Here is a 27,711-nt window from a genome sequence, read left to right on the forward strand (position 1 = left end):
TCTCGATATACGCAGACGTTATGCTCCTTTACGTCGGGAAACCGAGGGAACACTTGCCAGACTTGCTAGAAGCCCTGGGTGCCTTCGCAGGCTGTCAGGCATTACTATTAATAAGGAGAAATCCTTGTTGTTTCCCCTAGCGGACCTGAAGAGAGCCACCCCTGACCAGCTGCCTGACTTAAGACTTACATGGACTCCGGTCACCTTCCGCTATTTAGGAGTGGACATACATCATGACACACCAGCAACACATACTGTTAACACACAAGCGGCCCTAGACAAGATATGGAAAGCAATGCAGTTCTGAAAGACGCTCCCACTGGGGATGATGGGGAGAGTGGCCTTACTGAAGATGACGGTGCTGCCCAGTCTATTATATTACTTCACTAACATTCCATACAACATACCTGGGTCCTTCTTTAAACAACTCAACACACTGGCAAGAGAATTCCTGTGGGGCGCAGGGAGGAACAGAATTGCACTGAAAACCTTACAGCGAGATTACGAATGGGGTGTCGGGGGAGAATCAGGTTGCCGGACTTTGAACGTTACTACCTGGCCAGGCAGCTCCAATCTGTGGTACGGTGGTTGGGAGATGATACATTTATAGACATTACTTTTCCGACCGGCTATGAGACATTACTTCTTGAGAGAGCTTCTGTGGATAGACAGACTTTCAACCAAACTGCTCCCCAACATGGTTAAACTGGGCCTGATCCTATGGAAGAGAGCATAGAAAACCCAAAGGATATGAGACCCATGCTACCGGCAAATCCCCCTTACGGGATTATTCGATACCCGCATAGAGTCCCTAACAACATATCGCGCATAGTGGGAAGATAAGGGAGTGGCTCAGATCGGAGACTTATGGAGAGCCGACAATGGGTGGACTTCAGGACCCTAATGGAAGAGCAGAATATACATAAAGGACAATTTTTACTGTATAACAGCATGGTCCGGAAGATCAAGAAGAAGTGGAAGACGTTACCTGAGGGGGAGGAGAATGAGGGGGATCAGGACACATGGTATGATGTGTCAGAAGGAGGACACATGGTATCCAGACTCTATGAACACCTCTTGATCAATAATACCGGGCGGGAGCTGCAAGTGAGAGCTAGATGGGAGGAAGAACTTCACGGATGAGGAATGGCGCAGGATACTCCGGTATGCAAAGAAAGTCTCCAGGAACGCACAATTTCAGCGAATGCAGCTCTACCTCCTACACAGGGCATACCTTACACCCAGGAGAATGTCACCCATGGGAAGCAAGCAAACCCGTAACTGCCCGCGCGGCAGAGAAGGCAGTTATGCTACACATGTTCTGGTCCTGGCCGGTGATTACAAACCTTTGGGACATTGTTAAAGACAAGGCAGAACCCAGAGGTATCCACATGCAGGCATGGTCGCCAGAGTCGTATCTGTTGGGGCTGTTCCTGAGGGGTGACAAACAGAGGTCCCATATCGCAAAAATGAAAGACCTAATCTGCATACTGGCGAAGCGCTGCATCGCAATGGCATGGAACACAACCACAGGGCCGTCAACAAAACTGTGGTGGGCGGATTTGAAGAAATGGACGGTAACTGAAACGTCAGTGTGGACCAGAGCGATGTAGAGGGGGGAGGGAGAAAGTGGGGCCAAGATACTTGCATGTAACTCCCTCATACAAGATCTATTTGGGAGCACTGAAGGGCATGGTACATCAGACCCGGAGGGGCCGGCAGAAAACCGAACAGTCGGCGATAAAGTGGGAGAGAGACTCAATGGGGAGGGGTGTGTAACGCTCACCTGATTCTCGCAGAGGCGCCGGTCTTGACTGGGTGACTACCGTATCTTCAAAGGTGATGTGTAGCACCCGGTTGGCTCTTTGGGCTGGACCTCTGTGCACTGTATGCCTGACGTGTAGAGTAAGATGTCTGCAGATAGAAAATATGGGGTTAATGAACTGGGGTTATGGGGTGTCCCTATCTCTTTCCTCTTCTCCTCTCCTGTAGACCCCAAAGGTTAACGCTCTCACCTTAGGTAAGTGAATGCCGAGCTCTCCATCTGCCTCGGGGCAGGGTGCTGTAGCCAGTTTCTTCACTGGATAGGTAGCGCAGGCCTCTTGACTTCAGAGGACTGCTGTCCGTCGTTTACTGCACGAACGGTAAGTTTCGAGTAATTCAAATGTCTTTTTAAAGTCTTTAGTAATGATGTCTCTTGTTTTGCAGGGTTCCGGCGATGGCGGATGACGGGCTGAAGTGAGTTGAAGATGGAGCCCGTGCGATGAATAGAAGCGCCTGGAAGCACGTGAGTAAGCGCTTGTTGCCTGCTTCACGATGCGCTCTAACTGTCTTTTTATTTTGCAGGTACGAGTTTGGAGCGGCTGCAGGGTGCCGGAATACCCACTGGATTAGATGTGGAAAGGAGTAATGGCACGTGAGTATTAAAGTTCCCCAATGTCTTTAAACGCACCTTGTTTTGTCTTTCAGATGCGGATGCAGCGCCGAAGGCCTCCGGAGCGTGCAAAGAGTTGGTAAGCTTTTGTCTTTCAGATGCCGGAATGCAGTATAAAGACCTCCGGAGCGCACGAAGAGTAGGTAAGCCTTTGCCTTTCCGATGCCGGAATGCTAACCTGTTCTTTGTCTTTATAGGTGTTGCTGAAGACTGGATTCAGGATGGTAAGCCTTTGCCTTTCCGATGCCGGAATGCTAACCTGTTCTTTCTTGTCTTTATAGGTGTTGCTGAAGACTGGATTCAGGATGGTAAGCCTTTTTCCTTAGGCCCAGGACTGGATGCAGAAGACACGATGAGCGTCCTGCTGCAGAGGGTGCAGAATAACGCAAAGCAAGATTCATCCACCGGGTGTGGTTTAAATAGCCTCCTGTAGTGCTTAGGTGTCTCCTTCCACAGCCACGCCTAAGTAAGAAAAGAGTTCCTGGTAAGAAAAGAGTTCCTGCCTTCCAGAAGAGTTCCAGTGTTCTAAATCTAGGGAGTGGCTCCAGCCCCACCCAACAGGAAAAGTAGTTCCAAAAAGAAGAGGATCAGAGGCTCAACTGGCAGGCAAGTAAGCAGCATGGTCTGCTGCAGGTAAGTCCACCCAAGCATTATGAGCCCGGCGCTTCCAGCGCTGGGACTGGGCATATTTATGAGCCTGGTGCCACTGGCGCCAGGACTGGGTCCAAAAGGTCCCAATTGGGACTGGTTGGCACTCGGAACCTGGGTTATGGATCTGCTTCCTAGGGAGTTGGGAAAACCCTGACCTTTTGGAAGCAGAGATCATGACAGTACCCCCCCTCAAGGCCCCTCCCAAACCGGGCTTCTCCGGGGGTTTTGGCTTGTCAGGAAATGTTCGGTGAAATCTTTTGATTAGGCGAGGAGCGTGGACATATTCAGCAGGTTTCCAGGATCTCTCTTGGGGGCCGTAGCCTTTCCAGTCAATTAGGTAGAATAGTTTAGATTTGGAGATCTTGGAGTCCAGAATGCTTTTGACTTCAAACTCGAGTTCTCCATCCACTAGGATAGGTTTTGGAGATTTGGTTAGTCGGGTTTGAGGTTGCACGGGTTTTAATAGAGAGACGTGGAAGACCGGATGTATCTTCATGTGCGGGGGCAAGCCCAACTTGACCGCTACTGGGTTTACTATGGTAGTGATGGAATAGGGACCAAGGTATCTTGGGTTGAATGTGCGTGGCCCTTTTAGAGATAGATATTTGGTGGATAACCAGACTTGATCCCCTACTTGATAGTGAGGGGCTTCCTTCCGATGTTGATCTGCTCCTTTCTTGTATTGTTCTTTAGCCCTTTGAAGGTGAGAAACAGCTTCCTTAAAGGCTTGGGTGATTGTAGAATGCAGGTAGTCTTCTGCTGGTGTTTCAAGATCTTGGAGGGGATCCAACTCCGAGGTTCGAGGGTGACTGCCGTACAAAAGAAAAAACGGGGTTTTCCCAGTTCCCGAGTGGACAGAGTTATTGTAGGCATACTCGGCTATCCAAAGGATATCTTTCCAAGTTTTTTCAGTTTGTTGCAGCATGCAGCGTAAATACTGTTCCAGAGTTTGATTGGTCCTCTCGGTTTGTCCGTCGGTCTGAGGGTGGTGACTGGTCGATAGTCTCACATCAATTTGAGCCGACCGACAGCAACTTCGCCAAAAATTAGAAATAAATTGACTACCTCGATCCGAAATTAGAACCGAAGGAAAACCGTGCAGTCGGACGATGTTTTCGAGAAATTCTCGGGCCAGAGTTGCTGCTGTTGGCAAGCCTTTGAGCGGAATGAAATGCGCCATCTTGGAGAATAAGTCCACGATTACTAGAATCGTATTGTATCCGGAGCATGGAGGTAGATCGGTGATGAAGTCCATAGAAAGCGTATGCCAAGGGCGAGGTGGGATGTCAATAGGGCGTAAGAGGCCTGCTGGTCTTTCCTTTTGACTCTTGTTTTGGGCGCATACTCCACAGGACATTATAAAGTCTCTGATATCTTTTTTCCAAGACGGCCACCAGAAGTAGCGCTTGATCTTTTCTGAGGTCTTGGCTATACCGGGATGACCTTCCATTAAAGAGTCGTGATAACAAGAGATTACTTTTTTCTGTAAATCTGTGCTGGGTAGGTATAATCGTTCTTGGAAATACAATAAGTTGTCCTTTACTGCAAAGTCCTTTCCCTGCAGATGCCAATTCTGTATATCTGCTGGAGTTACAAGTTGCCTGGCTTTATCCTTAACTTCCTCTATGGATTCTGTGGCGATTACACCCAGAATTCTTTGTTCGGGAATGATTGGTACAGGTTTAGGGTTGATCAAGTGTTCTTCCACTCCCATCCAAGAAAGGGCATCGGCTTTACCGTTCTTTGTACCTGGTCGATAGGTAATTATGAAGTCAAACTCGGCAAAGAATAATGCCCAACGGAGTTGTCTAGAGGATTGGGCTTTTGCGGTTTTCAAATATTGCAGGTTTCGGTGATCCGTAATCACAGTAACGGTGTGTCGGGCCCCCAGCAGATAATGCCGCCAAGCCTTAAAGGCAGACTTGATAGCCAGAAGTTCCTTGTCAGTAATCGTGTAATTGACTTCAGGAGGCGAGAATTTGCGGGACCAAAATGCCACGGGATGCAACTGATTGGTTACCGGGTCCTTTTGTGATAGAACTGCCCCCATGGCAAGGCTTGAAGCATCAGTTTCCACGATGTAGGGGAGTTCGGGGCGAGGGTGTTTTAAGATTGGTGCAGAGATAAATTTAGTCTTCAAATCCTGGAAAGCTTGTTCCGCCTCGGTAGACCATTCAAAACGTTTGTTTTTACTTTAACAAGGCAGTGATGGGCTGGACTATTCGAGAGAACTCGGGGATAAACCTGCGGTAAAAGTTAGCGAAGCCTAACATGCTTTGCACAACTTTTACGGAGGATGGTGATGGCCATTTGAGAAATGCATCGACCTTCTTTGAATCCATACGCACCCCGCCAGGTGATAATATGAATCCCAAGAATTCAACTTCAGTCACTTTGAAAACACATTTTTCCAACTTAGCGAAAAGTTTGTGTTGACGCAATCTTTCGAGGACCATTTTCACGTGTTTCCGATGTTCAGATTCCGATGAAGAATAAACGAGGATGTCGTCAATGTAAACAAAAACACATACATCTATGAGCTCTCTGAGGACATCGTTCATAAAATATTGAAAGGCGGCCGGGGCATTGCAAAGTCCGAAGGGCATGACCTGATATTCAAATAGCCCATACTTGGTGCGGAAGGCCATCTTCCATTCATCGCCCTCTTTTACTCGTACCAAGTGGTAAGCTCCTCTAAGATCCAGCTTTGTATATATGCATGCTTTTCTGACTTGGTCCAGGAGTTCAGGGATTAAAGTTAACGGATATCTATTCTTAACGATGATCTGGTTCAGGGAGCGATAATCGATACAAGTTCTAAGGTCTCCTTCCTTTTTTGGAACGAAGAACAAAGCTGAAGAAGCAGGGGACTTGGAAGGACGAATAAACCCATTTGCCAGGTATTGATCCAGGTATTGTCGAAGTTGAAGGTTCTCAGGCTCGGTGAGGGCATAAATTCTACTACAAGGAGGAGTAGATCCAGGTATCAGGTCTATCTGGCAGTCATAAGACCTATGAGGAGGTAGAGAGTTAGCCTGATCCTTCCGGAAAACATCTTGGTATTCTAGGTATTCGGGAGGTAACTGGGGAGTCTCTGAAGAAATTGCGGCCAGTGCAACACCAGGTGGAGGGTGACAAGTAGAGACACATTCTGGAAACTGGACCGTTCTTGCTCGCCAATCGATCAGAGGATTGTGTTTCTCTAACCAAGGTATTCCTAGAATAATCTGAAACTGAGGGGCCTTGATCACATCGAACACGATCTTCTCATGGTGTCCATCTTGACTTACTAGCGTCACTTCTTGAGTGGTATGCGTTACTGGCCCGGAGGCTATCTCCGTACCATCCACCGTAGTAATGACGTCCTTTACAGCCTTGGGACAAAGAGTTAGATTCATCCTCAAAACCATTTCATGATCCACATAATTGCCGATGGCACCGCTGTCGACGTAAGCTTCAATTGCATGTAATCGATCCGGATTATCAGGGCTAATGAGGACCATAGGTATCACGAAGTGCGAGGTCACGGAACTGGTTTTTACGCTCGGCAAGAGGACCTCTATTCTTGTCGGGCGAGGTTGTTTCCCTGCTCAGAGTTTGTAACTTTGGTAACTGCAGCTCCTACTGCCTTCTTGGCAGGTTTCACCGGACAGTCTCGAAGAAAGTGCCCTGAGTTTCCGCAATATAGGCATAATTGCAACTGTTTCCTCCTTTCCCGCTCCCGTTGTGTTAGAGGACCTTTCAGACCCCCTATTTGCATGGATTCCCCGGAGTCTACTCCTTTGGAAGAAGTTGGCGGTTTGAAAAATACTCGAGCATCAAACTTGGAACGATCGGCCTTCCTGTTCTGCAGCCTGTGATCTATTTGAACGACCAAGTCTATGTAATCCGAACAGTCTTGTGGGGGATTCACTACTTGGGCTAAAACGTCTTTGAGCTCTCCACGTAGACCTCTATGAAACAGCGTAATCCTTTTGTCCTCAGGCCATTGAGTTTCCACTATTAGTCTATTGAAAGATGCAATATAAGCCAAAAGGTCTTGATTACCCTGTCGCAACGAAAGAAGCTCATTGTCCAAGGCCTGTCCCTGTGAATGTCTTGCGAACAGTTTTTCCATACTAAGCTGAAAGGCTTGAAAATCATGGAGAACCGGATCATCTTGATGAACTAGAGGGATCGACCAGTCTGCCGCATTGCCACTAAGGTACGAAAGTACAAAAGCTACTTTAGCTTGATCAGTTGGAAAGGCTGCTGGCCGGCATAAGAAGTGCAACCGGCACCGATTGATAAATACTGCAAACCTCTTTGGGTCACCAGAAAATCGCTCGGGCGGAGCCAGAGGTACATTCCCAGGTAGGTTGATCTGCACTGGATTCATAGAGGATGTTGAAGGAAGATTTGCCCCTGATGCGGGTAACGGGGTCTGTCCGGCTTGTGACTGTAGCACTTGTCTAGCAAGATTGTCTGTTCTCTCCTTGGAAATAATTAGTTCCCTTCTTAGAGCATTCGTTTCCTGACGAGTTGCATGCACTTCTGCCCTTAGTTCCCCAAGTAACCGGGCTAGGGGGTCAGTATCCGAGGTTTCCATAGCGCCTGGGCGAGAGTTTTGCGGTGGGCTTTGCGTTCTGTAACGCTCACCTGATTCTCGCAGAGGCGCCGGTCTTGACTGGGCGACTACCGTATCTTCAAAGGTGATGTGTAGCACCCGGTTGGCTCTTTGGGCTGGACCTCTGTGCACTGTATGCCTGACGTGTAGAGTAAGATGTCTGCAGATAGAAAATATGGGGTTAATGAACTGGGGTTATTGGGGTGTCCCTATCTCTTTCCTCTTCTCCTCTCCTGTAGACCCCAAAGGTTAACGCTCTCACCTTAGGTAAGTGAATGCCGAGCTCTCCATCTGCCTCGGGGCAGGGTGCTGTAGCCAGTTTCTTCACTGGATAGGTAGCGCAGGCCTCTTGACTTCAGAGGACTGCTGTCCGTCGTTTACTGCACGAACGGTAAGTTTCGAGTCATTCAAATGTCTTTTTAAAGTCTTTAGTAATGATGTCTCTTGTTTTGCAGGGTTCCGGCGATGGCGGATGACGGGCTGAAGTGAGTTGAAGATGGAGCCCGTGTGATGAATAGAAGCGCCTGGAAGCACGTGAGTAAGCGCTTGTTGCCTGCTTCACGATGCGCTCTAACTGTCTTTTTATTTTGCAGGTACGAGTTTGGAGCGGCTGCAGGGTGCCGGAATACCCACTGGATTAGATGTGGAAAGGAGTAATGGCACGTGAGTATTAAAGTTCCCCAATGTCTTTAAACGCACCTTGTTTTGTCTTTCAGATGCGGATGCAGCGCCGAAGGCCTCCGGAGTGTGCGAAGAGTTGGTAAGCTTTTGTCTTTCAGATGCCGGAATGCAGTATGAAGACCTCCGGAGCGCACGAAGAGTAGGTAAGCCTTTGCCTTTCCGATGCCGGAATGCTAACCTGTTCTTTCTTGTCTTTATAGGTGTTGCTGAAGACTGGATTCAGGATGGTAAGCCTTTGCCTTTCCGATGCCGGAATGCTAACCTGTTCTTTCTTGTCTTTATAGGTGTTGCTGAAGACTGGATTCAGGATGGTAAGCCTTTGCCTTTCAGATGCCGGAATGCTAACCTGTTCTTTCTTGTCTTTATAGGTGTTGCTGAAGACTGGATTCAGGATGGTAAGCCTTTTTCCTTAGGCCAAGGACTGGATGCAGAAGACACGATGAGCGTCCTGCTGCAGAGGGTGCAGAATAACGCAAAGCAAGATTCATCCACCGGGTGTGGTTTAAATAGCCTCCTGTAGTGCTTAGATGTCTCCTTCCACAGCCACGCCTAAGTAAGAAAAGAGTTCCTGGTAAGAAAAGAGTTCCTGCCTTCCAGAAGAGTTCCAGTGTTCTAAATCTAGGGAGTGGCTCCAGCCCCACCCAACAGGAAAAGTAGTTCCAAACAGAAGAGGATCAGAGGCTCAACTGGCAGGCAAGTAAGCAGCATGGTCTGCTGCAGGTAAATCCACCCAAGCATTATGAGCCCGGCGCTTCCAGCGCTGGGACTGGGCATATTTATGAGCCTGGTGCCACTGGCGCCAGGACTGGGTCCAAAAGGTCCCAATTGGGACTGGTTGGCACTCGGAACCTGGGTTATGGATCTGCTTCCTAGGGAGTTGGGAAAACCCTGACCTTTTGGAAGCAGAGATCATGACAGGGTGATGGCGACAATGGACAAGCCAGAGGAGTCCCGATTTAGGGATAAGGACAATAAAAGGTACATCGCTGAAGCCAGCGCGCCATGAAGATAGATGAAGACATGCAGAATCCAACATGGAGTGCCAGTTTTTGTGCGATGTTTGTTGACGTTGTTTGTTATGTGTTGTTAAACAAAAATAATAAAGTGTTTAAAAAAATATATATGATATAATACCAACTATGGATAAAGGAAAATCTAGGCCGTAGTGAAACCAAAACGTGGAGTATTGTTGCGCAAAATGATAGGCCTAAAAAACATAAAATAATCAAGTAGACTCCAAATAAGAAGCGGTGCATCTGGGGCATCCTGTCTGCGTGGCCTAAATAGCCAAACACTACTCACCAGTTTTACCTTTGCGTATATAGCACATTAGAGAAAGCCAAAACACACGTGAAATAAGGAAGGCTTCTGGCTGAGACTAATGTGAAGGAAATGTCATACTGCAGCTCACATGCACAACTGAGTTTATGGTTAATACTCAAGTTACTGGCGGAAGATGACGTTTGTTGGGTGACCATATCCTGATCTTTGCAACATTTTCAGTGCGTTTCGTCTCCAGATTTACCCTACAAATCTTTTTGATGGTAAGTGCAATCAACTGCCACCAAAAGGGGGCCGTTGGGGTACTTTGATCCTTTCAATTCCCTGAAACGTTATAAAAAATAGCTGAAAGAATCACTTTTGCCAATATGGCACCGACCTTCACGAATACCTGGAAGGGATACACGATACCTCGCGTATACGGGATGTCACCTATCCCAGTGTCTTTTCTCCTAATGGTGCCCGCGATAGAGCTTCCAAAGACGCCCTGATGTGGCGGAGGCGCAGGTCCGCCTAGCACAGCAAAGTAATTAATTAACTCTGGAGTATGACTAAAAAGAAAAATTAACTTATTGAACAAAATGTCAGCAAAACGCTTGCTAATGAATGTTGCTGCACAATGTTAACAGCATCAAAACAAACCTATTCATAGGAGTAAAATACGCTATGGCAGCTAGGGCTTGAGCCAGTCCTGAAGAAGGTGACATTTGTAGGTGCTGAAACAGGTCGACAGTGTTTTTTTAAAAAGGGATATCTTACATTTTTTTAGATACTCAAATTGAATTCTCTCTCAGAGAGTTGTTGGTCAACAACCCCTTAAAATAGAATTGTTCCTCCGATCTTTAAATTTGTCTAAGGATAGAGACGAACAGAGAATAAAGATGAAAGTAGACCTCCTTTTCCCTCATCATTTTTTGAAGCACATCTTTTTTTGAATCATAATTGTTTTTTTTAAAACTATTTTACATTTCTCAGAAACCTTTCCAGAATTTATGAAACTGTTTTCTAAAAAATGTGTACTTACAATTTGTGTTTGAGGGGGGGACACATCACAGTGAGGATTAGCACCTTATTTTCTATTTACTTTTCTAGACAGGGATAATCACCACTTTGTCAAAGGGTGAGTTTAGGATTTTCTATAGGGTAAAATGGATTTATTTAATTTAATTTATTACTAATGTGTTACAGCTTATTATAAGCTTTTCACATGACATAAGAAACTACATTCGAACAACAATCATTAAAAATAATATTAACATATTGAGTAGATAGAAAAAATAATAGCATAAAAGGCATAGATTAGTAGAAAGGAATCCATAAATCCACCAATGAATGAATATTAGTTTTTTCCTTTTTCCTAGGAGTGACGTTCCCAAGGGACATCCCCGAGTTGACATTTGCTATATGTTTATGTCCAATGATTTCTCAGCAATCGTCCAAACATTATACATAGCAATGTATAATTTCATTCCTTTTCCCTTTGCATTAACGGCTCTGTGCCAGAATTCGTTACTGCCAACATATTCCAAGTTATGGACAAAGTCTGTATAAAATATTGTATAGACCTTTGCCATAGCGACACATCTAGTGAGGACGTGTTTGCCCGTTTCAGATTCCGTTTTGTCCTTGCACAGCCTGCAGTAACGTTCAGGTAGGGGGAGATTGTTCTTAATCCCACTTATGGCCAGTACAGGTAGCTGATCGATCCTTAGCAAAAGAATGAATCGACGTAGCCGTGGTGAAGGGCATAGATTCAGGTATGGTAATGGTTTTTTAATAGTGTAATTCATGAATTGCACAAATTTGTAGCGCTTCAGATCTTCCAAATGCGCAAAATTGCTGATCCAGTCGTGTAATTCAGATTTCTTGGCTAGCGCTCTCAGCAAAGGAGTAGAGACGACTTGTTGTTTTTGTGTCCAGCCAATAGCTTTGAGGTAGTTGATAATATTCTTTTTCATAATAGAATATGAAGACACTTTGTTAATTTCGCAGTGAATCGCTGCTAACAATAAATTGGCTGTATCCGATGTATGGATTTATACACTCGTGATTCTTGATGCTATGAGTTATACAGTGAAATCAACCAACAGCAAGATTTTAGCTTAGCCCAGCTGCCAGAAGGCATCATCAACATATCTATGTCTTCCACACAAACTTTTTGTATCTCCTATTTGCGCAGCTTTTGGCACAATGCAGTAAATAGCAAAAGGGCCTCACCAAATGTTTTGCTGGGCCTTACCAAACCCTAACAGCCCTGAAAATACTCAGAAATGGCCTTAAGAGTTGAGATATATCGGCAATATATCTGGCAACCAATTAGGCTAAACAGCAAGTATTTCAACACAAACGCTAAGTAGGAGATAGAGGAAAACCGTTAAGTTACCAGATTTTATCTGCTTAAATGTAACATTCCCTTCATAGAATATATGGTTTCAGACATTGTTTGCACTTTCAAAATGGGTAATTGAGAACCAACCACACAAAAATACACAAGTTAAAGCACTTGATTTGGCAAACCACCTGATTTAGACAACAGAATATGTTGGCATTCTATCAGAGGACATATCTTGAACACTTGTACACAACGAAAAAAGGGGCCCAAAGAAAGTCTCGAAGCAAAGCCTGTAAAACATTGTTATAATAGATAGAAGACAAACGCAATAGGAAAATACACACAAACTAAGTATAAGATTAACTAAAAGTGTAAATATTCAGGATAGCATTTCTCAATATACATAGATTCACAGGTTAGGACTTTACGATATATAAATCATACAAGGCTATTTCTTAACAGCACCTGAAAGTAGCCAGTCTCTGTGGCAGCCAAGTTCGCATGGACCCTGTGCCACCCTGGCATTTCATAGCTGTTCCTCAATAGGATTAATAACATACGTGTGGGAGTTGTCCTGGTCCCCTCCAGATCTCACACACCCTATTTATTTTTAGGTCCTTAATTCAGATGTCATGCATTAGTGAGCGAGCGGTTGAAGAGAAAAAATCTCCTTATTTTAGGAACAGTATTCTCCCACCCTCCAAAAAGCCCTCCTCTAGACTATCTCCAAACCTCTCTAGCCGACACTCACCCAGGACTGGGGCTGCGCTTCCGCTTGCGACGCCTGTTTCCACCAGACTTGTGACGACTGCACTCCATGTTCAGCTGCCTCTCGTAGGGAGACAGGACAGTGCTGCAGAGATTGAAAAAGCAAAAGGATATCAAGAGAACACAAAGTGATAATCAAAGAAAAGCAAGGGAACTACTGAAAGGAAATCAAGGGAACAAACGTAAGGCAAGATCATCATGAATATCGAAGTAACTACAGCTAGACATAAGGAGACATCTTCAGGAGTATGCAAAGCGACAACAAAAGGAAGACACACAAAAAACAAAACCAGCGAAACAAAGGGCAAGACAGATTTGCATACAAGGTTTGTGAATGGAACAGTACAACTGTTCCTTACCAGATCAGATCATCTACTCATTGTCGGATCCCCCACCACCTCAAACATCTTGATCCTGCCTACTCTGCCTTCATCATCGACGGAAACAGCATCCCCGTCTCCCCTCATGTGAAAACACTAAGAGTCTACCTAGATGCAGAACTCAACCTGAACAAACACGTGAAAGCATTTACCTCCTCTGCTGCATACTGGACCAAACTCCTCAATCTCTCCAGATAATTCCTCACCCCTAGCAACTGCCTCACTCTTGCTCGAGCAACAGTCGGTAGCAAACTTGACTACCGCAATGCCATCCTAGCAGGCAACTCCAACAAGAATCTCAATAAACTACAACTCACACAGAACAAAGCCCTTGACTACCGCAATGCCATCCTAGCAGGCAACTCCAACAAGAATCTCAAACTACAACTCACACAGAACAAAGCCCTCAGAGCAGTTTGGGGCCTCAAACGCTCAGAGCACATCTCCCAAATCAGACGCGAAGCCCTCTGGCTTCCCATAAAAGCACGCATTGACTTTAAAATATTCTCCACCACCCACCACTGCCTCTTCAACACAGCCTCCCCACCCCCATCTCACGCAGCGCATCTCCAAGAAACCCAATCTACGAACCTTACGCTCATCTGCCTCCATCTCACTTACTACACCTAGATTCAACAGAAAACTATCAGGTGGCTCCTGCTTCACTGTCATCGCACCCACACTATGGAACTCGCTCCCTACAACCATCAGGAACGAACCTTCCTACCTTGCATTTCGCAAACAAGTCAAAACCACACTTTAACAAATATGCATGATTACCTATGTAACTACTGTTAACTGTACTGTGACTACCTATGCCTCACTGTATGTAATCTAGCGCCTTGATACTTCTGGGTCCAGGGCGCATATAACAAATAAATACCTGGCGCAGAGTGAGGATTAGCGCTCGGAATGAGTAATCTGCAAAAGGTGAGAGCCAGAACGAGATGAAGCAGGGATGCATTTGAGCAGCCTTGCTTTTTAGCACTTAACGCCATCAACTTGCTTACTGGCTTGCCAGATGCCAGTGTTTTACCCCGAAATTAAGGGAGCGTACTGTGAACTGAATCTTATGTGTGTATAGTCTGGCTACAGATGCAACTGAATAAATTGGAGGAATATTGTAGTTCTAATTCCCTTACAATAAACTAAAACGAAATGTTATGGCCCTTGGTAGTAAGAGGAAAACATTTTTTTTTAGTCAAAGTATATTTGAAAATGGGGCTAGTTAGACCTACCTGGGACTCACATTAACCAAACCGTTAAATGGAAACCTCATGTTCAAAATATGTGAGCTATTGGGATGTATATAAGCTCTGCTCTGATAATATTCTTGAAGGGATTGTGTGGTGGGGCCACAGGGCCAAAGCTAGCCTGCAGGTGTATGACATGAAGGCAACTCCTATGGCAGTATATGGCCCAGAGATCTAGTGTAGTGTGGATTTTAGCCTGTGTATGGGAGGAAAGGTCTTCATGGCCCCCTCTCCCCTCCATTCCCACATGCATTCAGATTGTGATTCGTCCAGCAGCCACCCGTGCACCTATGGCCAGGGATGCGGGAGGACTGCGGGACGACACATGTAGCTGTAATGCGCATCCAGGGAAAGGGTATCAGACTCCATTTTGTGACACTTCTAGACTCCATTTTTAAATATAACAACTTAGGCCTCACTAGCACAATCAGCCTGCAGGGCTGCAGCTCTCACCTCCTGTTCGCGCACAGCGAGCAAGTTACTTCCCTCGCCCTCCTCCCCTCGGCGGATGCCTGTTCCCACGGGAGACTAGGCGAGAATAAGCTACACGACAAACACTATCTTCCACCTTCCGCAGTACATCATTGACCTACAGATGAGCAGGCCGAAGCTGGGGTTTGAGAAAAACAAGAGATCTCCATAAAACCTGTTCTGTCCCTTTGCAGACCCCACATTTATGACACCATGCTGGATAACCCCCCCCCCCCCCAACTCTGTTCCCCTGTTTGAAGTGCCAGACACGTATGCCAAGCCCGTGTGCCACCCTGTTTCACCCATGCAGCTAATCCTTCTTGAGAGGAATACAAATTCACTTTTGTTGTCACACGCCACAAGATCAAAATGTATATAATGAAATAAGGTGACCCTCACCCATCCCTGATCGCACACATCACCATGAGTTGTGTGCTTTAGCCCCTGCACCCCCGATCAAGTAGTATTGATCGTTGTTATGGACAGGCCATGTTTTAACATTAACATATACTCAATGACTTTCTAAATATGTGCGATTCCCAATATATATTCTATTAATATCACAATATGTATAGTTTACCGTGATATGTGGCAAATGTATATAAAGCGTTCTCTCTTGTATCCGTTTTTATAACTTAAGCATTGAATCGTATACCTCATGTTATGCGTGGAACAGCACACACCTTGTCAATTTACCCATCCATACACTAACCTATTTCTACCTCATTTTTTGTATGCTCCATGTGTGCCCCCTGAATAATGAATAAGATACGACCCAGCAAGCTGCAAGGTTCGCTCTCTCTCCCTTCTCCTGCAGCGCCGCATGCCAAGCCCCCACCTTTCACCCCCCTCTAGCCTAGCTGGGACATCAAGCCTGGGCTCTACCAACGATGTGAATGATTGTAACCCCTCACCGCTTCTCTGATGTATACCATGTGCCCTCTGACTAGAGAGCAGTCCAGTCTACCCCCACCCTGATTGACCATGGTGGCCATAGATTTACTCTTATACTAACATACTATAAAGATGTCCCTCTGCTAGATTTAACGAAGAGAACGTGATAGATGCATCCCTGGAATGTGCCCCCCGATAAGCCACCTGAACCCATGTAGCAGCCCACATAGTGTATAGTACAACCTGTGATGATAAAATATTTGCACTTAGAGTTATGTCTTATTTTCTTTGTGATGTTAGGTTAACGGTTTATAAGATTCACAGGGCATCATGAATCACCATTAAGCATGTGTGACCGCAAGGGCAAATGTTAGATTAGGGACGATGTATCGATCGAACCCTCATCCGACCGGAGCTCCACCCTGACAAGTCCAGCTGAAATGCTCGCATCATCATGACCCTTCAAGGAGCCTCACCAATCCGGACGTTCTGCACCTATGCATCCATAGGTGCCCTTCTCCACTGCCCAATCTCATTGATTCATGTATCCCCTAGCTCCCACGTCATAGGTGACGTGGTTTTGTAACAAAATGTGAATGTTTGCTGATGTTTGGCAGAGTGCTCTCGGAGTTTGCAGAGTTCTCTGCTTGCCCTATATTTGTTTAGATAAACTTATACTTTTTACTTCACCCGCACTTGGTCTTGGTCTCATTCCCACATGGGGTGTGTCCATCATTGACCCTTATTGGGGAGTTTTAAATGCATTTTGGGGGACTCTCACTTTCACCTGTTGGAAGTGATTAAAGGAATTCCTGGAGGCCTCTTCTGGGCATCAAGAAAATTACCTAGTTGGCAGCCAAAGATTTAGAGCTGAGCGTAAAGGCAATAAAAGCAAAGGCTGTTGCAGCTCCATATGAGTTTGTTGGGAAATTAAGGAACCACGATATGAATTATATTTCTAAATGCTGCTGGCAGGAAAAAGCAAGGGTTACCGCAGACAGTGGAGTTGTTAACTTGGACCCCTTAGAGATTTTGGGATAGGGAGATCACTTTTATATTCCAGCATGGAGGAGGAACTACATCCGTCAATATAGTGTAAGGAAGGCATGGTATAACAGTAAGATAGACACAAGTGACCACAGTTCAAGGGTGTTTAATGAACTTCAACAAGGGTATAATAAACGCCTATCTAGTCCTATATCTAAGATGGGAGTAATCTCGATCATCAAATAATAAATAAAACGGTCCTAGTCGTGTCAGTCAAAATCATAATATTAGAACTAGAAAACCTAATGCCTGCCCTCACTCTATTACAATAAATGTGAACAGGGATAATCCCAAATGAAAACAGTGTTTGAAAAAGAAATATCAGAAATGGCTTTCAGAGAATGGTATAACACTCCCTTCCCCACGTTTAAAGCACAGGGTATCAGATTTGATGGAAAAAAGTAGGTGAAGGACACACTGTTGCTTAAGAGAGACACTGTGGCTTTTGGGTACACATCCTTCGGGTCTGCCTCCAATCGCCCCCTCAGGTTTCCTTCACCCGAATACGGGTCTTTTCTCAAACACAGTTAAAAAAACAGGCTTCCCTCAATCCGGATTCGAGCCTGCCTTAGTTCACAACACACACTAGATCGCACAATGTCAAAGTAGATCTCCCTCAATCGGGCTCGGATCTTGCTAATCGAAAGCTCTACCAAATCTCCATCAGTCTGGTTCGGATCTGGTTATTTGGGAGTTCACAGTTCAGCTTTTGTACACTCACTTTTAGATTGAAGACTTTCGACTGGGCCAAAGGGTTTCACTCACACTTCCGCCTGACCACTTCGACAATCACAGTTTCTTACATAGGCTTCCCTCAGCTGGGCTAAGCAGTGTCTCGGTTATGGGAGGGGAGGCCGGAGGCCCAGAAGGAGAGTTTCCCCTCGTGGTCCCAGCTTAGCGGATCCGGCACTCTTCAGACCTCGGGGCCGCCAACAGGTGCAGGGTCTCCTAGTCTCTCTAGCTGCTCTTCAGTGTGGGGGAGGGAGGGTGCGCCTCGATCTACATGTTTGCTGCCTGTGGCGCTGCGCTCCGTGCAGCCCCCTCGTTCCACCACGGACAGGGGAGCGGGTCTTGGGCCCCGCAACGGCTGGAATTATGGTGCCCATTTTGAGCAATCCCTTTTGCGGGTCCGGTGGGAGCACTTTGCGGGAGATATCTCTGCTCCTGTGCAACTTCAGTATTCCGCTTTTCACCCCGTTGCCGACGCTTGGGTTCCCCTTCTGCTACCAATATTTTTGGGGCAAAAACGCTGACTGGGACCTGTAGCTTACATACAAACCCTCTGGGCTTCACACGGAGGCTAATGGAGAAGCGTCCACATCGCTGGCGCTTCAAGCCACGCCCTGTATTCCTCATCTTATGATAATTATCTCTCCAGCTTCAGCTGCTTTGGAATTTGTTTTCGACAGAGGGCGCTGTGTGCCATCTCGTCAAGTCAATGTCCCTCGAGGGCCTCCGTTCGACATCAGTATAAGTAGCATACGCAGTGCCCGTTGGCTTCAGTTCTACCCCCCCTCCTAAAGAGTATATGGTACGCCTGGTAATTCCTAACAGAAAGCCCAATGTGTAAGAACACGTAAATTGTACAGCAGGGTAGGCTGGGAGGGGTGATGACTAATACGTGGGAGGAACATCCAATCGAAGGAACGTTACCAGGGGTAAGTAACTTGTTCTTCGAATGGATTGTGTCCTCCGACGTATTCCTCATCTTATAATAGACTCACAAAGCAATAATAATTTGGTGGTGAGAGTACAAATTAAAATGTTTGTTCTAATCATGGATCGAATGAAGGACTGCTTTTGCAAATTGTCCCCCCTGACTGGAAGATGAGTCTAGACAGTAATGTCTGACAAAAGTATGAATAGACGACCAAGTGGCTGCTGAACAAATGTCTTTGATCGGGACACCTCATTGAAGAGCAGCAGAGATTGCCATGCCTCCGCTAATCTGAAACATTCACCAATAGCCAGGATAATCCATCTGAATATGTTTAGTAACAGCTACACCCAATTTGGAGCCAGTGTAGCCAAGGAATTGGTCATTTTGGCGAAATTTAGCCATTCTGGATATATAAAAACTGAGAGCCCTTTTTTGATCCAGTCTATGTAATCTTTCCTCCTCCTTCCCCGTATGGGGAGGTGGATAGAAGGTTGGTAAAGTAATTTTTGCAACAAGTGGAAGTCGGAGACTACCTTTCAGTAAGAAAGAAGGTTTCACCTTGAGAATAACATTGTCTTTATGGAAAATTGTATGAGGAGGCTTACAGGACAGGACCTGCAACTTGCTTACCCTGCGGGCTGACATTGCAATAAGCAAAACAGTTTTTAATGTCAAAACTCTTAATGAGCATGAGTGTAGAGGTTCAAAAGGAATGCATGACAAAAAACACCAGATTGAGATCCCATACAGGGACATTGAATGAACTGGTGGAAATACATTAGTAAGGCCTTTTAGGAATTGAACAATCAGAGGGATCTTGAAATATGAATCCTCCTAGATGGTGCCGCCAGGTAACCTTTAATTTTTCCAATCTGGAGCCCCAGATTTGCCAAATGTAATAAAAAGACAAAGCACCATAGGTATGTCACATAGAAAGGGGTCCACATTCTTATCCCTGCACCAGATGCTGGACTTGTTCCAACGGCAGCGGTACAAAGATTGTGTTGCTGGCCTTCTGGCTAAAACCAAAATCTCCATTACGTCATCCGGAAAGGCCCCAATTCTCATTTCTCAGCCTTTCAGAAACCATGCGTGAAGGCCGAGTGTCCCGACTTCTGGATGGAGAACTCGACCTTGCTCTTGCGAGAGAAGATCCTCTCTTTGTGGAAGAAGCATTGGAGGGCAGATGGACATGTCCAGAAGGTTGGGCTACCACGTCGTCCTGGCCCAATCTGGAGCAATTGGGATCATGGTTTTCCTGAACTTTCTCAACCTCCTGATCATGTGAAGAATGACAGGGACTAGAGGAAACGCGTACAGGAGTGGAAACTCCCAGTTCACCACAAACGCGGCCCCTAGAGCTCCTCTTGGTGGAAATTCCCTGGAGCAAAACAGTTTGCATTTCTGGTTCACAATGGTCGCGAACAGATCCACTTAAGGGGTTCCCCAAAGGGTGAGGATCTTGTGAACGACTTCCTGAGCTAGTTCCCACTCGTGGGAGACTGTGTTCTGCCTGCTCAGAGCATCCGCTGCTGGGTTCTCCTCTCCGGCTGGGTGAACTGCCGACAGGAAGATTCCTTCTTGAATTGCCCAGAACCAGAGCTGCATTGCCTCTCTTGTTGAGGTGGTACACGGCCACTGTGTTATCCGTCACGATCAGGACATTCTTTCCCCCGTGCAGAGAGCAGAAAGGCCTTCAGTGCTAGTCTAATTGCCCTCCGCTCCAAAAGGTTGATATGTAGTTTGGACTCCCATGGATACCAAAGACTGCCGACTGTCAGATCGTTGGCGTGGGCTCCCCCCACCTTGTGAGGGAGGTGTCTGTCACTACCGTTATCTCTGGCCATGGCTGCCAAAAAGATTCTCCGTTGAGAATGATGTCCTTGCAAGCCCACCACAGAAGGTCCTGAGAGGCTCTACCCTGCTTGGAACCTTCTGGTCTGACATTATGCCAGAAAACTGGGACCATTGAGTCCTGAGAGCCCATTGGAGGGTTCTCATTCTCAGCCGAGCCTCTGGCACCAGGAAATTGCAGGATGCCATGAGACCGAGCAACCTAAAAAAAAAAAAAAAAAAAAAAAAAAAAAAAAAAATCGAAGGCCGGGAGATGCTGGCCACTCTGGAATTTGGTAACCATCTGCAGAATGTGTTGAGCTCTCACCTCGGGTGGCAAGGCTTTTCCCGAGGAAGCATCCAGGACTGCTCCAATGAATTGGAGTCTTTGAGATGGTATCATGTGGGACTTCTTGTAATTGAGGGAGAAGCCAAGTCTGTGGAGCGAGGGGCAGGTTACGCTGAGATGTTCCCGGGCTTGCTTGGGTGAACGAGCCCTGATCAGCCAATCGTGCATGGTAGACGTGATTCCCCTCTCCCGAGACTTGCTGCAACCAGCGCCATCACCATCAACTTAGGGAAAACCCTCTGGTGGAGGTCAGCCTGAATAGCAGAACTTGAAACTGATAATGAGAACCGCCAACCGCGAACCTCAGGTACTTTCTGTGCTTGGGATGGATAGGCACATGAAAGTAAGCATCCTGAAGGTCCAACAATACCATCCAGTCTTGGTGTTGGAGAGCTTGAAGGTTTGGGAAAGGGTAACCAGCCCGAACTTGTCCTTCCTGAGGAACTTGTTCAAGTTTCTTAAATCCAAGATGGGTCTCAATCCTCCATCCTTTTTGGGAATCAGAAAGTAGGGGCAATACCAACCTGTGTTCCTTTCCACTACAGGTACATGTTCTATTGCACCTTTCTCTAGCAGGGCCAAAATGTCCTGCACAAGGAGCAGATCTGGGAAATTTTGAAAGAGTTGTTCCCCGGTGGATGATCCTGAGGCCTTCTTTGGCTACAGTTTCTAGTGCTCAAGCATCTGAAGTAATGTCTCGCCATTCGTTCAGATGCTGAGTAAGTCTGACCCCCACCAGGGTCTTGTGGGTCCAGGCCTTAGAGTGGTCTGCCGCTGCTGGGATTTGGCTTAGCACCTCTCCCTCGTCCACCAAGAGGGAATCTTCTCTGACCTCTTTGATCGGCTTGTCCACTTCCTCTTCCAATTGAGGAGTAGAATTTAAAGGACTTACCCCTCCAGGAAGATGAGCCAAAGAAGGTTATTGAGGCTGTCTAATAGTGGCGCTAAAGGATTAGAGCTGCTGCTTTTGAGGTCTGCAGCTTTTCCACACTCTCATCTGTCTTGCTGCCAAACAGCCTCGAGCCGTCAAAGGGCATGTTGAGTAGTCTAGCTTGCACACCTGGTGCAAACCCGGACTTCCTCAACCACACAAATCTGCGCAACACTGTGCTAGTTGCCAGGGACGTCATTTCCCCAAAATGCCAGGGGTAGCGGGTGACATCACACGACCCTTGACCCCCTGATGACATCACAGGAAGTGATGTCCTTTGACCCCATCCCGAAGTGATATCGCAGGAAGCGATGGAACACAACCTTTCACCCGTTGACAAAACAGGAAGTGGCATCACATAGCATTGTACACTATGAATAATATGGTTACGATATCACTATAATGTGATGTACATTTCATACAAGAATGGATCGCCATATGTATCGTTAAGATCAGTGTGTTTGGGCCCATATTACCAAATTACTGTGAATGCAAGCAGACGTCCATGACCAAATGATAATGATGTGTTATTATATAGCACTTACGCTTAAGCGCTTTATATAGAAACAATATACACCCAATATGTGTTGGTACTCGTTTATCGACCTCAGAAGGATGAAAGGCTGAGTTGAGGCGTTTAAGAACAGACTAAACCAGTGACTCAACCCCTGAAGTGTGCCTGAAATAAACCTTTAATGAGTCTAGCAATTATTGTATAGAATTCCAGAAAGACACATTATTTGGTATGCCTATTCTTTCTTATTTAGGGTCAGTGCTGAAAGTGTTAGACTTGTGGCACTCCTGTTCTTATTTCTCTTCTTTTTTTTAAGGGGCGTGAACAGAAAGCCAGCCATTCCAGAAGTAAAGAGCCACATGGTGCTGGCCACAGCCCAGCAGCATGCATTTGGCGACCCCTAAATGAGGTCCGTGCTAGCTGCCATGGATCTGCTGATGCTGTTTGTAGTACACAGACCTGACTGGAGACATTCACCCATTGCCTCCTTACCATCCTTGATTGCCAGGGAGCGGTCTCTTTCCTGTCCTTCCAGGATGTGGTCAGCCGCCACAGCTTTGCAGTCCCACAGGGTAAACGTAAACCTTGACAAAGTACAAGTCACATTTGTTGATTTTAATGCCATACTGCCAGCCGTAAAAACCTTTCTTGCCCAGGCGTCCACTCTCTTAGCATCCCTATTAGGAGGGATGGATGGGTATGCTGACCGCTTGGTAGATGTAGCAGCCTGAACCACCAAACGTTCTGGTGTTGATTGATTAGTCAGATACTCTGGGTCACTGCTGGAGGATCTGTATTTTTTGGCAATTTCTGTATTTACTATAGCAGCAGTTTCTGGCGTCTCCCAATTTGCATAGACATTTATTCTGTAATGCAGTGTGAAAAGGTAAAATTGGATCTTTCTGGGGAACCTGGTCCAAGATGTCTGTCACTCGGGAGGATAGCTCAGCGGCAACGTGCACGCCTTGGAAGCAAGACGACACAGAGCAACACAGGTTCGAACCCCGGGTCCGCGCTTGGAAACCTCTCGATATTAAGCGCATTATAAATAACCTATCATATCATCTTGTTCAAAAGCAAGAGTAGGCCTACTCCAGCCTAAAAACTCTATAACCTTACTCTTTCGTTTTCTATATGAGGAGTCCGCATGTTCAGTTGGATCTGGTTTGCTAACTCGGGAGAGGCACCTAACCCTGGCAGAAGGTTGTCATATAAGCAGGGACATCATTTAGGAGATGTCAGGGGTCGCGTCTGCGACCCCTGAGGTCTCCCTTGCTACCCCTATAAAAAAATGAAAACTGTGAATCTTGTTTTATCTTTTTTTTCTTCTTTTTTTAAAATTAAATTGACGCTCCTGGTCTGTTGTCAGCAGCATTTGGGTCTATGTTTCTGGAATGACTGATTTTGTGATAGCTATAGCCGTTAAGATAGCTCAGTGGGTTGAGCGCTTGCTGTTGCAATGTGTGTGTGATTGGAAGGTTGCAGGTTCGACTCCTAGCAAGGTCAACTCAGCCTTTCATCTTGCTGAGGTTGATAAATGAGTACCAACACAGGTTGGGTAATATTGTATGTATATTTGTTCTATATGAAGCGCTTAAGCGTAAGTGCTATATAATATACAACATTATCGTTTGGCCTTGGACGTCTGCTTGCATTCACAGTAATTTGGTAATATGGGCCAATACATGCTGATATTAATGATAGATATGGTGATCCATTCACAGCGAGATGGAAGGGAAAACGAACATTGAACCAACACAGGGGGGTTCGGGGAAGTTCCTGGACATTAATATTGGCCTACTCAATACACGCTCCTTAACTAAACACGCGACAGACAAAGACATGATTAGATCCAACAATTTTGACATTTTCTGTGTAACAGAAACTTGGCTTAAAGACCCAGTGGGGCCTGCCTGCGAGCAGGCCATACCAGATGACTATACTATTTACTTTGACAACAGACTGCAGGGCAGGGGAGGGGGGGGGGTGGCAATTATTGCAAAAAATAGCCTCAAACTTTTTAAAGTGAAACTAGGATTCAGTGGATGTGAAGCTCTGCACCTGAAACTGGTGTTTTCACCTAACAACTGCCTCAATCTAATAGCTATATATAGACCACCGGCACTGGTCTCAGACTTCTCACTGGAACTCTGTTCATACCTAAACACGCTAAGATCTGTTAACGTATCGACGGTCTTCATGGGAGACCTGAATCTATGGCGAGGGAATAAGAAGGACAAAGGAGCCATCGCTCTGGAAAAAGCACTGAACAACCTAGATTTTAATGTACTTAACAAGGATTCCACTACCCCTCAGGGTAACCAGTTAGATTGGTTGTGTGGATATAACATATCCCTGCAAGACTGCAGAACCACACCATGTATCTGGAGTGATCATTTTCTGATATCGGCTCACTTAAAATTGCCTTCATACGCACATAAGTATAACCCGCATATTAAAATAGCTACTAGAAATTTCAAAAAGCTAAATAAGCCACAGTTAAAGACATGCATTGATAAAATACTGAGTTCCTTTCAGGTTCACGACACATGTGATACTCTTCTAGACAAATATAACAAGCATCTTCTCGAGCTGGTGGAGTCTGAAGCACCCCTCACTACAAGGTTTGCTAGGAAAAACAACAACAGCCAAACATGGTTTACACCAGAGCTCCACTCACTGAAGAAGGAAAAACGGTCCTTGGAAAGAAAATGGTCCATAGATAAATCTGAGGTTAGCAAAAATGAATGGAAAAGCAAAGACAAGGAATATAGGGACAAAATTAAGACAGCTAAGGCGGAATTTTTCAACTCTGAAATAGAGCATGCAGACAACAAGACCAGCAAACTCTTCAATATTCTGAAGAGTATTGAGAAACCTGCGTCCATCACTCCTCCTTTTATGCCCACAGAGGCAGATTGCAATACGGTCCTAAATGCTTTTCAAGCCAAAACGGATAAAGCCAGACAAAATATTATTAAGGCTAGATCCTCTGCTAAACAGGATTTGCCACCAACACAAATGAGGGCAATTATCAGAGAACAGCTTTTCAAATTTGACCCCATTTCGGAGGCAGATATGCTTGAGCTGCTGATTAATATGAATTCTACTACTTGTGCAGAAAACATCCTACCTCCTAGTATCATCCTCCAACACAAAGACATTTTTGCCTCGGTCCTTCGGAGAATAGTAAATGCATCTTTCCAAGAGGGCATAGTCCCTAGAGATCTGAAGAAAGTCACTATCACACCGCTTGTAAAGAAAGCTGGCTTGGATCCCAAGGACCCAGCTAACCTTCGCCCGATAACTAACTCGAACTTCATACTTAAACTCCTAGACAAGGTCGCAACACAGCAACTCCAACATTTTGTAGAAATCCAGGAAGTCCTGCACCAGCAACAGTCAGGCTTCAGGGCGTCTCACAGTACTGAGACAGCCATGCTGGACCTGCAGAATCGGATGCTGAGTTTGCTCGATAAGAACAAGCTAGGGTTGTTAATGCTCCTTGATCTTAGTGCCGCTTTCGATCTAGTGGACCATCATCTACTCATCAAGGCACTTAGAGAAAACGTGGGGTGCTCTGAAGGAGCCCTGGACTGGCTTTTGTCATTGCTATCTAACCGCCAAGCTAGAGTCCACTGGGGTAACAGTTTTTCTGATCCCTGTGACATCCTTTTTGGAGTTCCCCAAGGCGCTAGTTTATCTCCCATGCTATTTAATATATATATGCTCACTTTGTGTAGCTTATTGGTGGAAGCAGGTGTGTCGTTCACGAATTACGCGGACGATACCCAACTCATATTGGAACTGGGGGGCAGACACCACGCTATGGACAGTGAACTGATCGCCAGGATTTACATGACAATAGACGACTGGATGCAGGCAAACTAGATGTGCCTGAATGACTCAAAAACCGAATTGATGATGTTCGGTTCCAGCCGCCAGCTGGCAAATTTGGGGCCTGAGTACAATTCTTTTCTAATCAAAAATGCCACCATTCTGGTGGCTCCTACAGTGAAAACACTGGGTATGATGGTCAACTCTGCGGTCGACTCCCATGCCCAGACCAGCTACCTGCAAAAGAACACAGCGTATTACCTGAGATTAATGAAAGCTATCAAGCCGTTCCTTAATGAAGGTAATATGGCCACGATAGCGAGAGACATTATTCTATCACGGCTTGATTATGGTAACGCTCTGTTGTTGGGGGCCTCTTCTAAGGACTTATCTAGCTGCCAAGTGATCCAGAATAATGCGGTCAGGCTTGTCAAGAACTTAAAGAAGAAAGATCACACCACAGCAGATAGACTATCATTGCACTGGCTCAGGGTTGAAGAGCGTATCAAGTTCAAGGCCCTCTGCTTGGTGCACAAGTGCTTCTACGGCTCAGCGCCGGTATATTTGAAAAAGAGCCTAGTGCCCTACATACCGAGGAGAAGTCTACGCTCGGAGGGAAAATGTCTGCTGTCAGTCCCTAACTTCAAGCTGAAATCTGGCTTGGGCAGATCATTCGTGGTGATGGCCCCCAAATTATGGAACAGCCTGCCCGAAGTGCTGAGGTCAGAGGTAAACCACCTTACCTTCAGGAAGCACCTGAAGACATACCTCTTCAGATGAAGAGCCTGGGGAAAGCAATGTTTTGGGGTCCATAATAGGCCGCAGTGTTTGTTACTTTATGTCTGTCTTGTTGTTGCTGTATTGTAAGTGCAAGCGCCCTGATGCCCACAGGCTACCGGCGCTATATAAAATAAAATACAATACAATACAATACAATACAATACAGCGATATCGTAAAATAAATGTGTAGTGTACTTGGAAACAATGCTATGTGACGCCACTTCCTGTTTCGTCAAGGGCTGAAAGGTCGTGTCCCATTGCTTCCCGTGATGTCACTTTGGGGTGGGCTCAAATGACATTACTTCCTCTGATGTCATCAGGGGGGTCAAGGCTCCTGTGATGTCACTTCCACTCCCCCTGGTAATTTGGTGAAATGACGTCCCTGCATATAAATCCTTTAATCTGGACTCATCAGAAATGAGCTCTTCTGGCACATTAGGGGTGCTGAATTGTAGCCCAAATCGTGGTGTGTTATCATCAGAAGGTTGATCCTCCTCATAGATGACTGATAAAGACTTTGAAAATCTCTTCCTGTACCACCTTGGATTTGACAATTTCAAAGTAATTGTCGATAACGACTTCGAAGACGGGATCGCCTTAGTCGGCGTCGACTTTGATACCGGTGTTGACAGCTCAGACGCCGGAGTAAGCAAAGTCGTCAATGACTTCTTGTGCTTCTTCGAAGGAACCGTCGATGGGCTAGGTTCCTGAGTCGTTGAAGCCCTCGATAATTTCTCGTCCTCGATGCAGTACCGACTTAAGGCTCGGTTTCGAAGATTTTGTCTTTGACTTCCCTTTGTCGTCTTTTTGCAGATCGACAGGGGCATGGGCTTTCTGCTTGCTTGTCCTTCGAGGGGCTCGAGGCCGCATTCTCGAAGATCTGAAGCATCTCAGTACTAAACGCCTCCCACTTTGCAGGGGAGTCCGATTTCATTGGACACACGATTACCTTAGCCTAGGAATCACTAGAAGTCGAAGGTGACGTATGACGCCGTTTCTTGGCCTTCTT

The 27,711-nt window shown here is 45.9% G+C and overlaps 1 protein-coding gene across 6 annotated transcripts in view; it reads right to left on the reverse strand.

Annotated features, from left to right (window-relative positions):
- TSEN54 (tRNA splicing endonuclease subunit 54) overlaps positions 1–27,711 on the reverse strand; it is a 571,608-nt gene that overhangs the window by 329,613 nt on the left and 214,284 nt on the right. For all 6 annotated transcript variants that reach the window (XM_069654778.1, XM_069654777.1, XM_069654774.1 and 3 more), the window contains one exon: positions 12,737–12,838. In XM_069654778.1, coding sequence (XP_069510879.1) covers positions 12,737–12,838 — 102 coding nt within the window. The remainder of the gene's footprint in view (positions 1–12,736; positions 12,839–27,711) is intronic.

The sequence above is a fragment of the Ambystoma mexicanum genome, chromosome 3q (genome assembly GCF_040938575.1).
Source record: "Ambystoma mexicanum isolate Mex_15411 chromosome 3q, UKY_AmexF1_1, whole genome shotgun sequence".
In the NCBI taxonomy this organism is placed as follows: Eukaryota; Metazoa; Chordata; class Amphibia; order Caudata; family Ambystomatidae; genus Ambystoma; species Ambystoma mexicanum.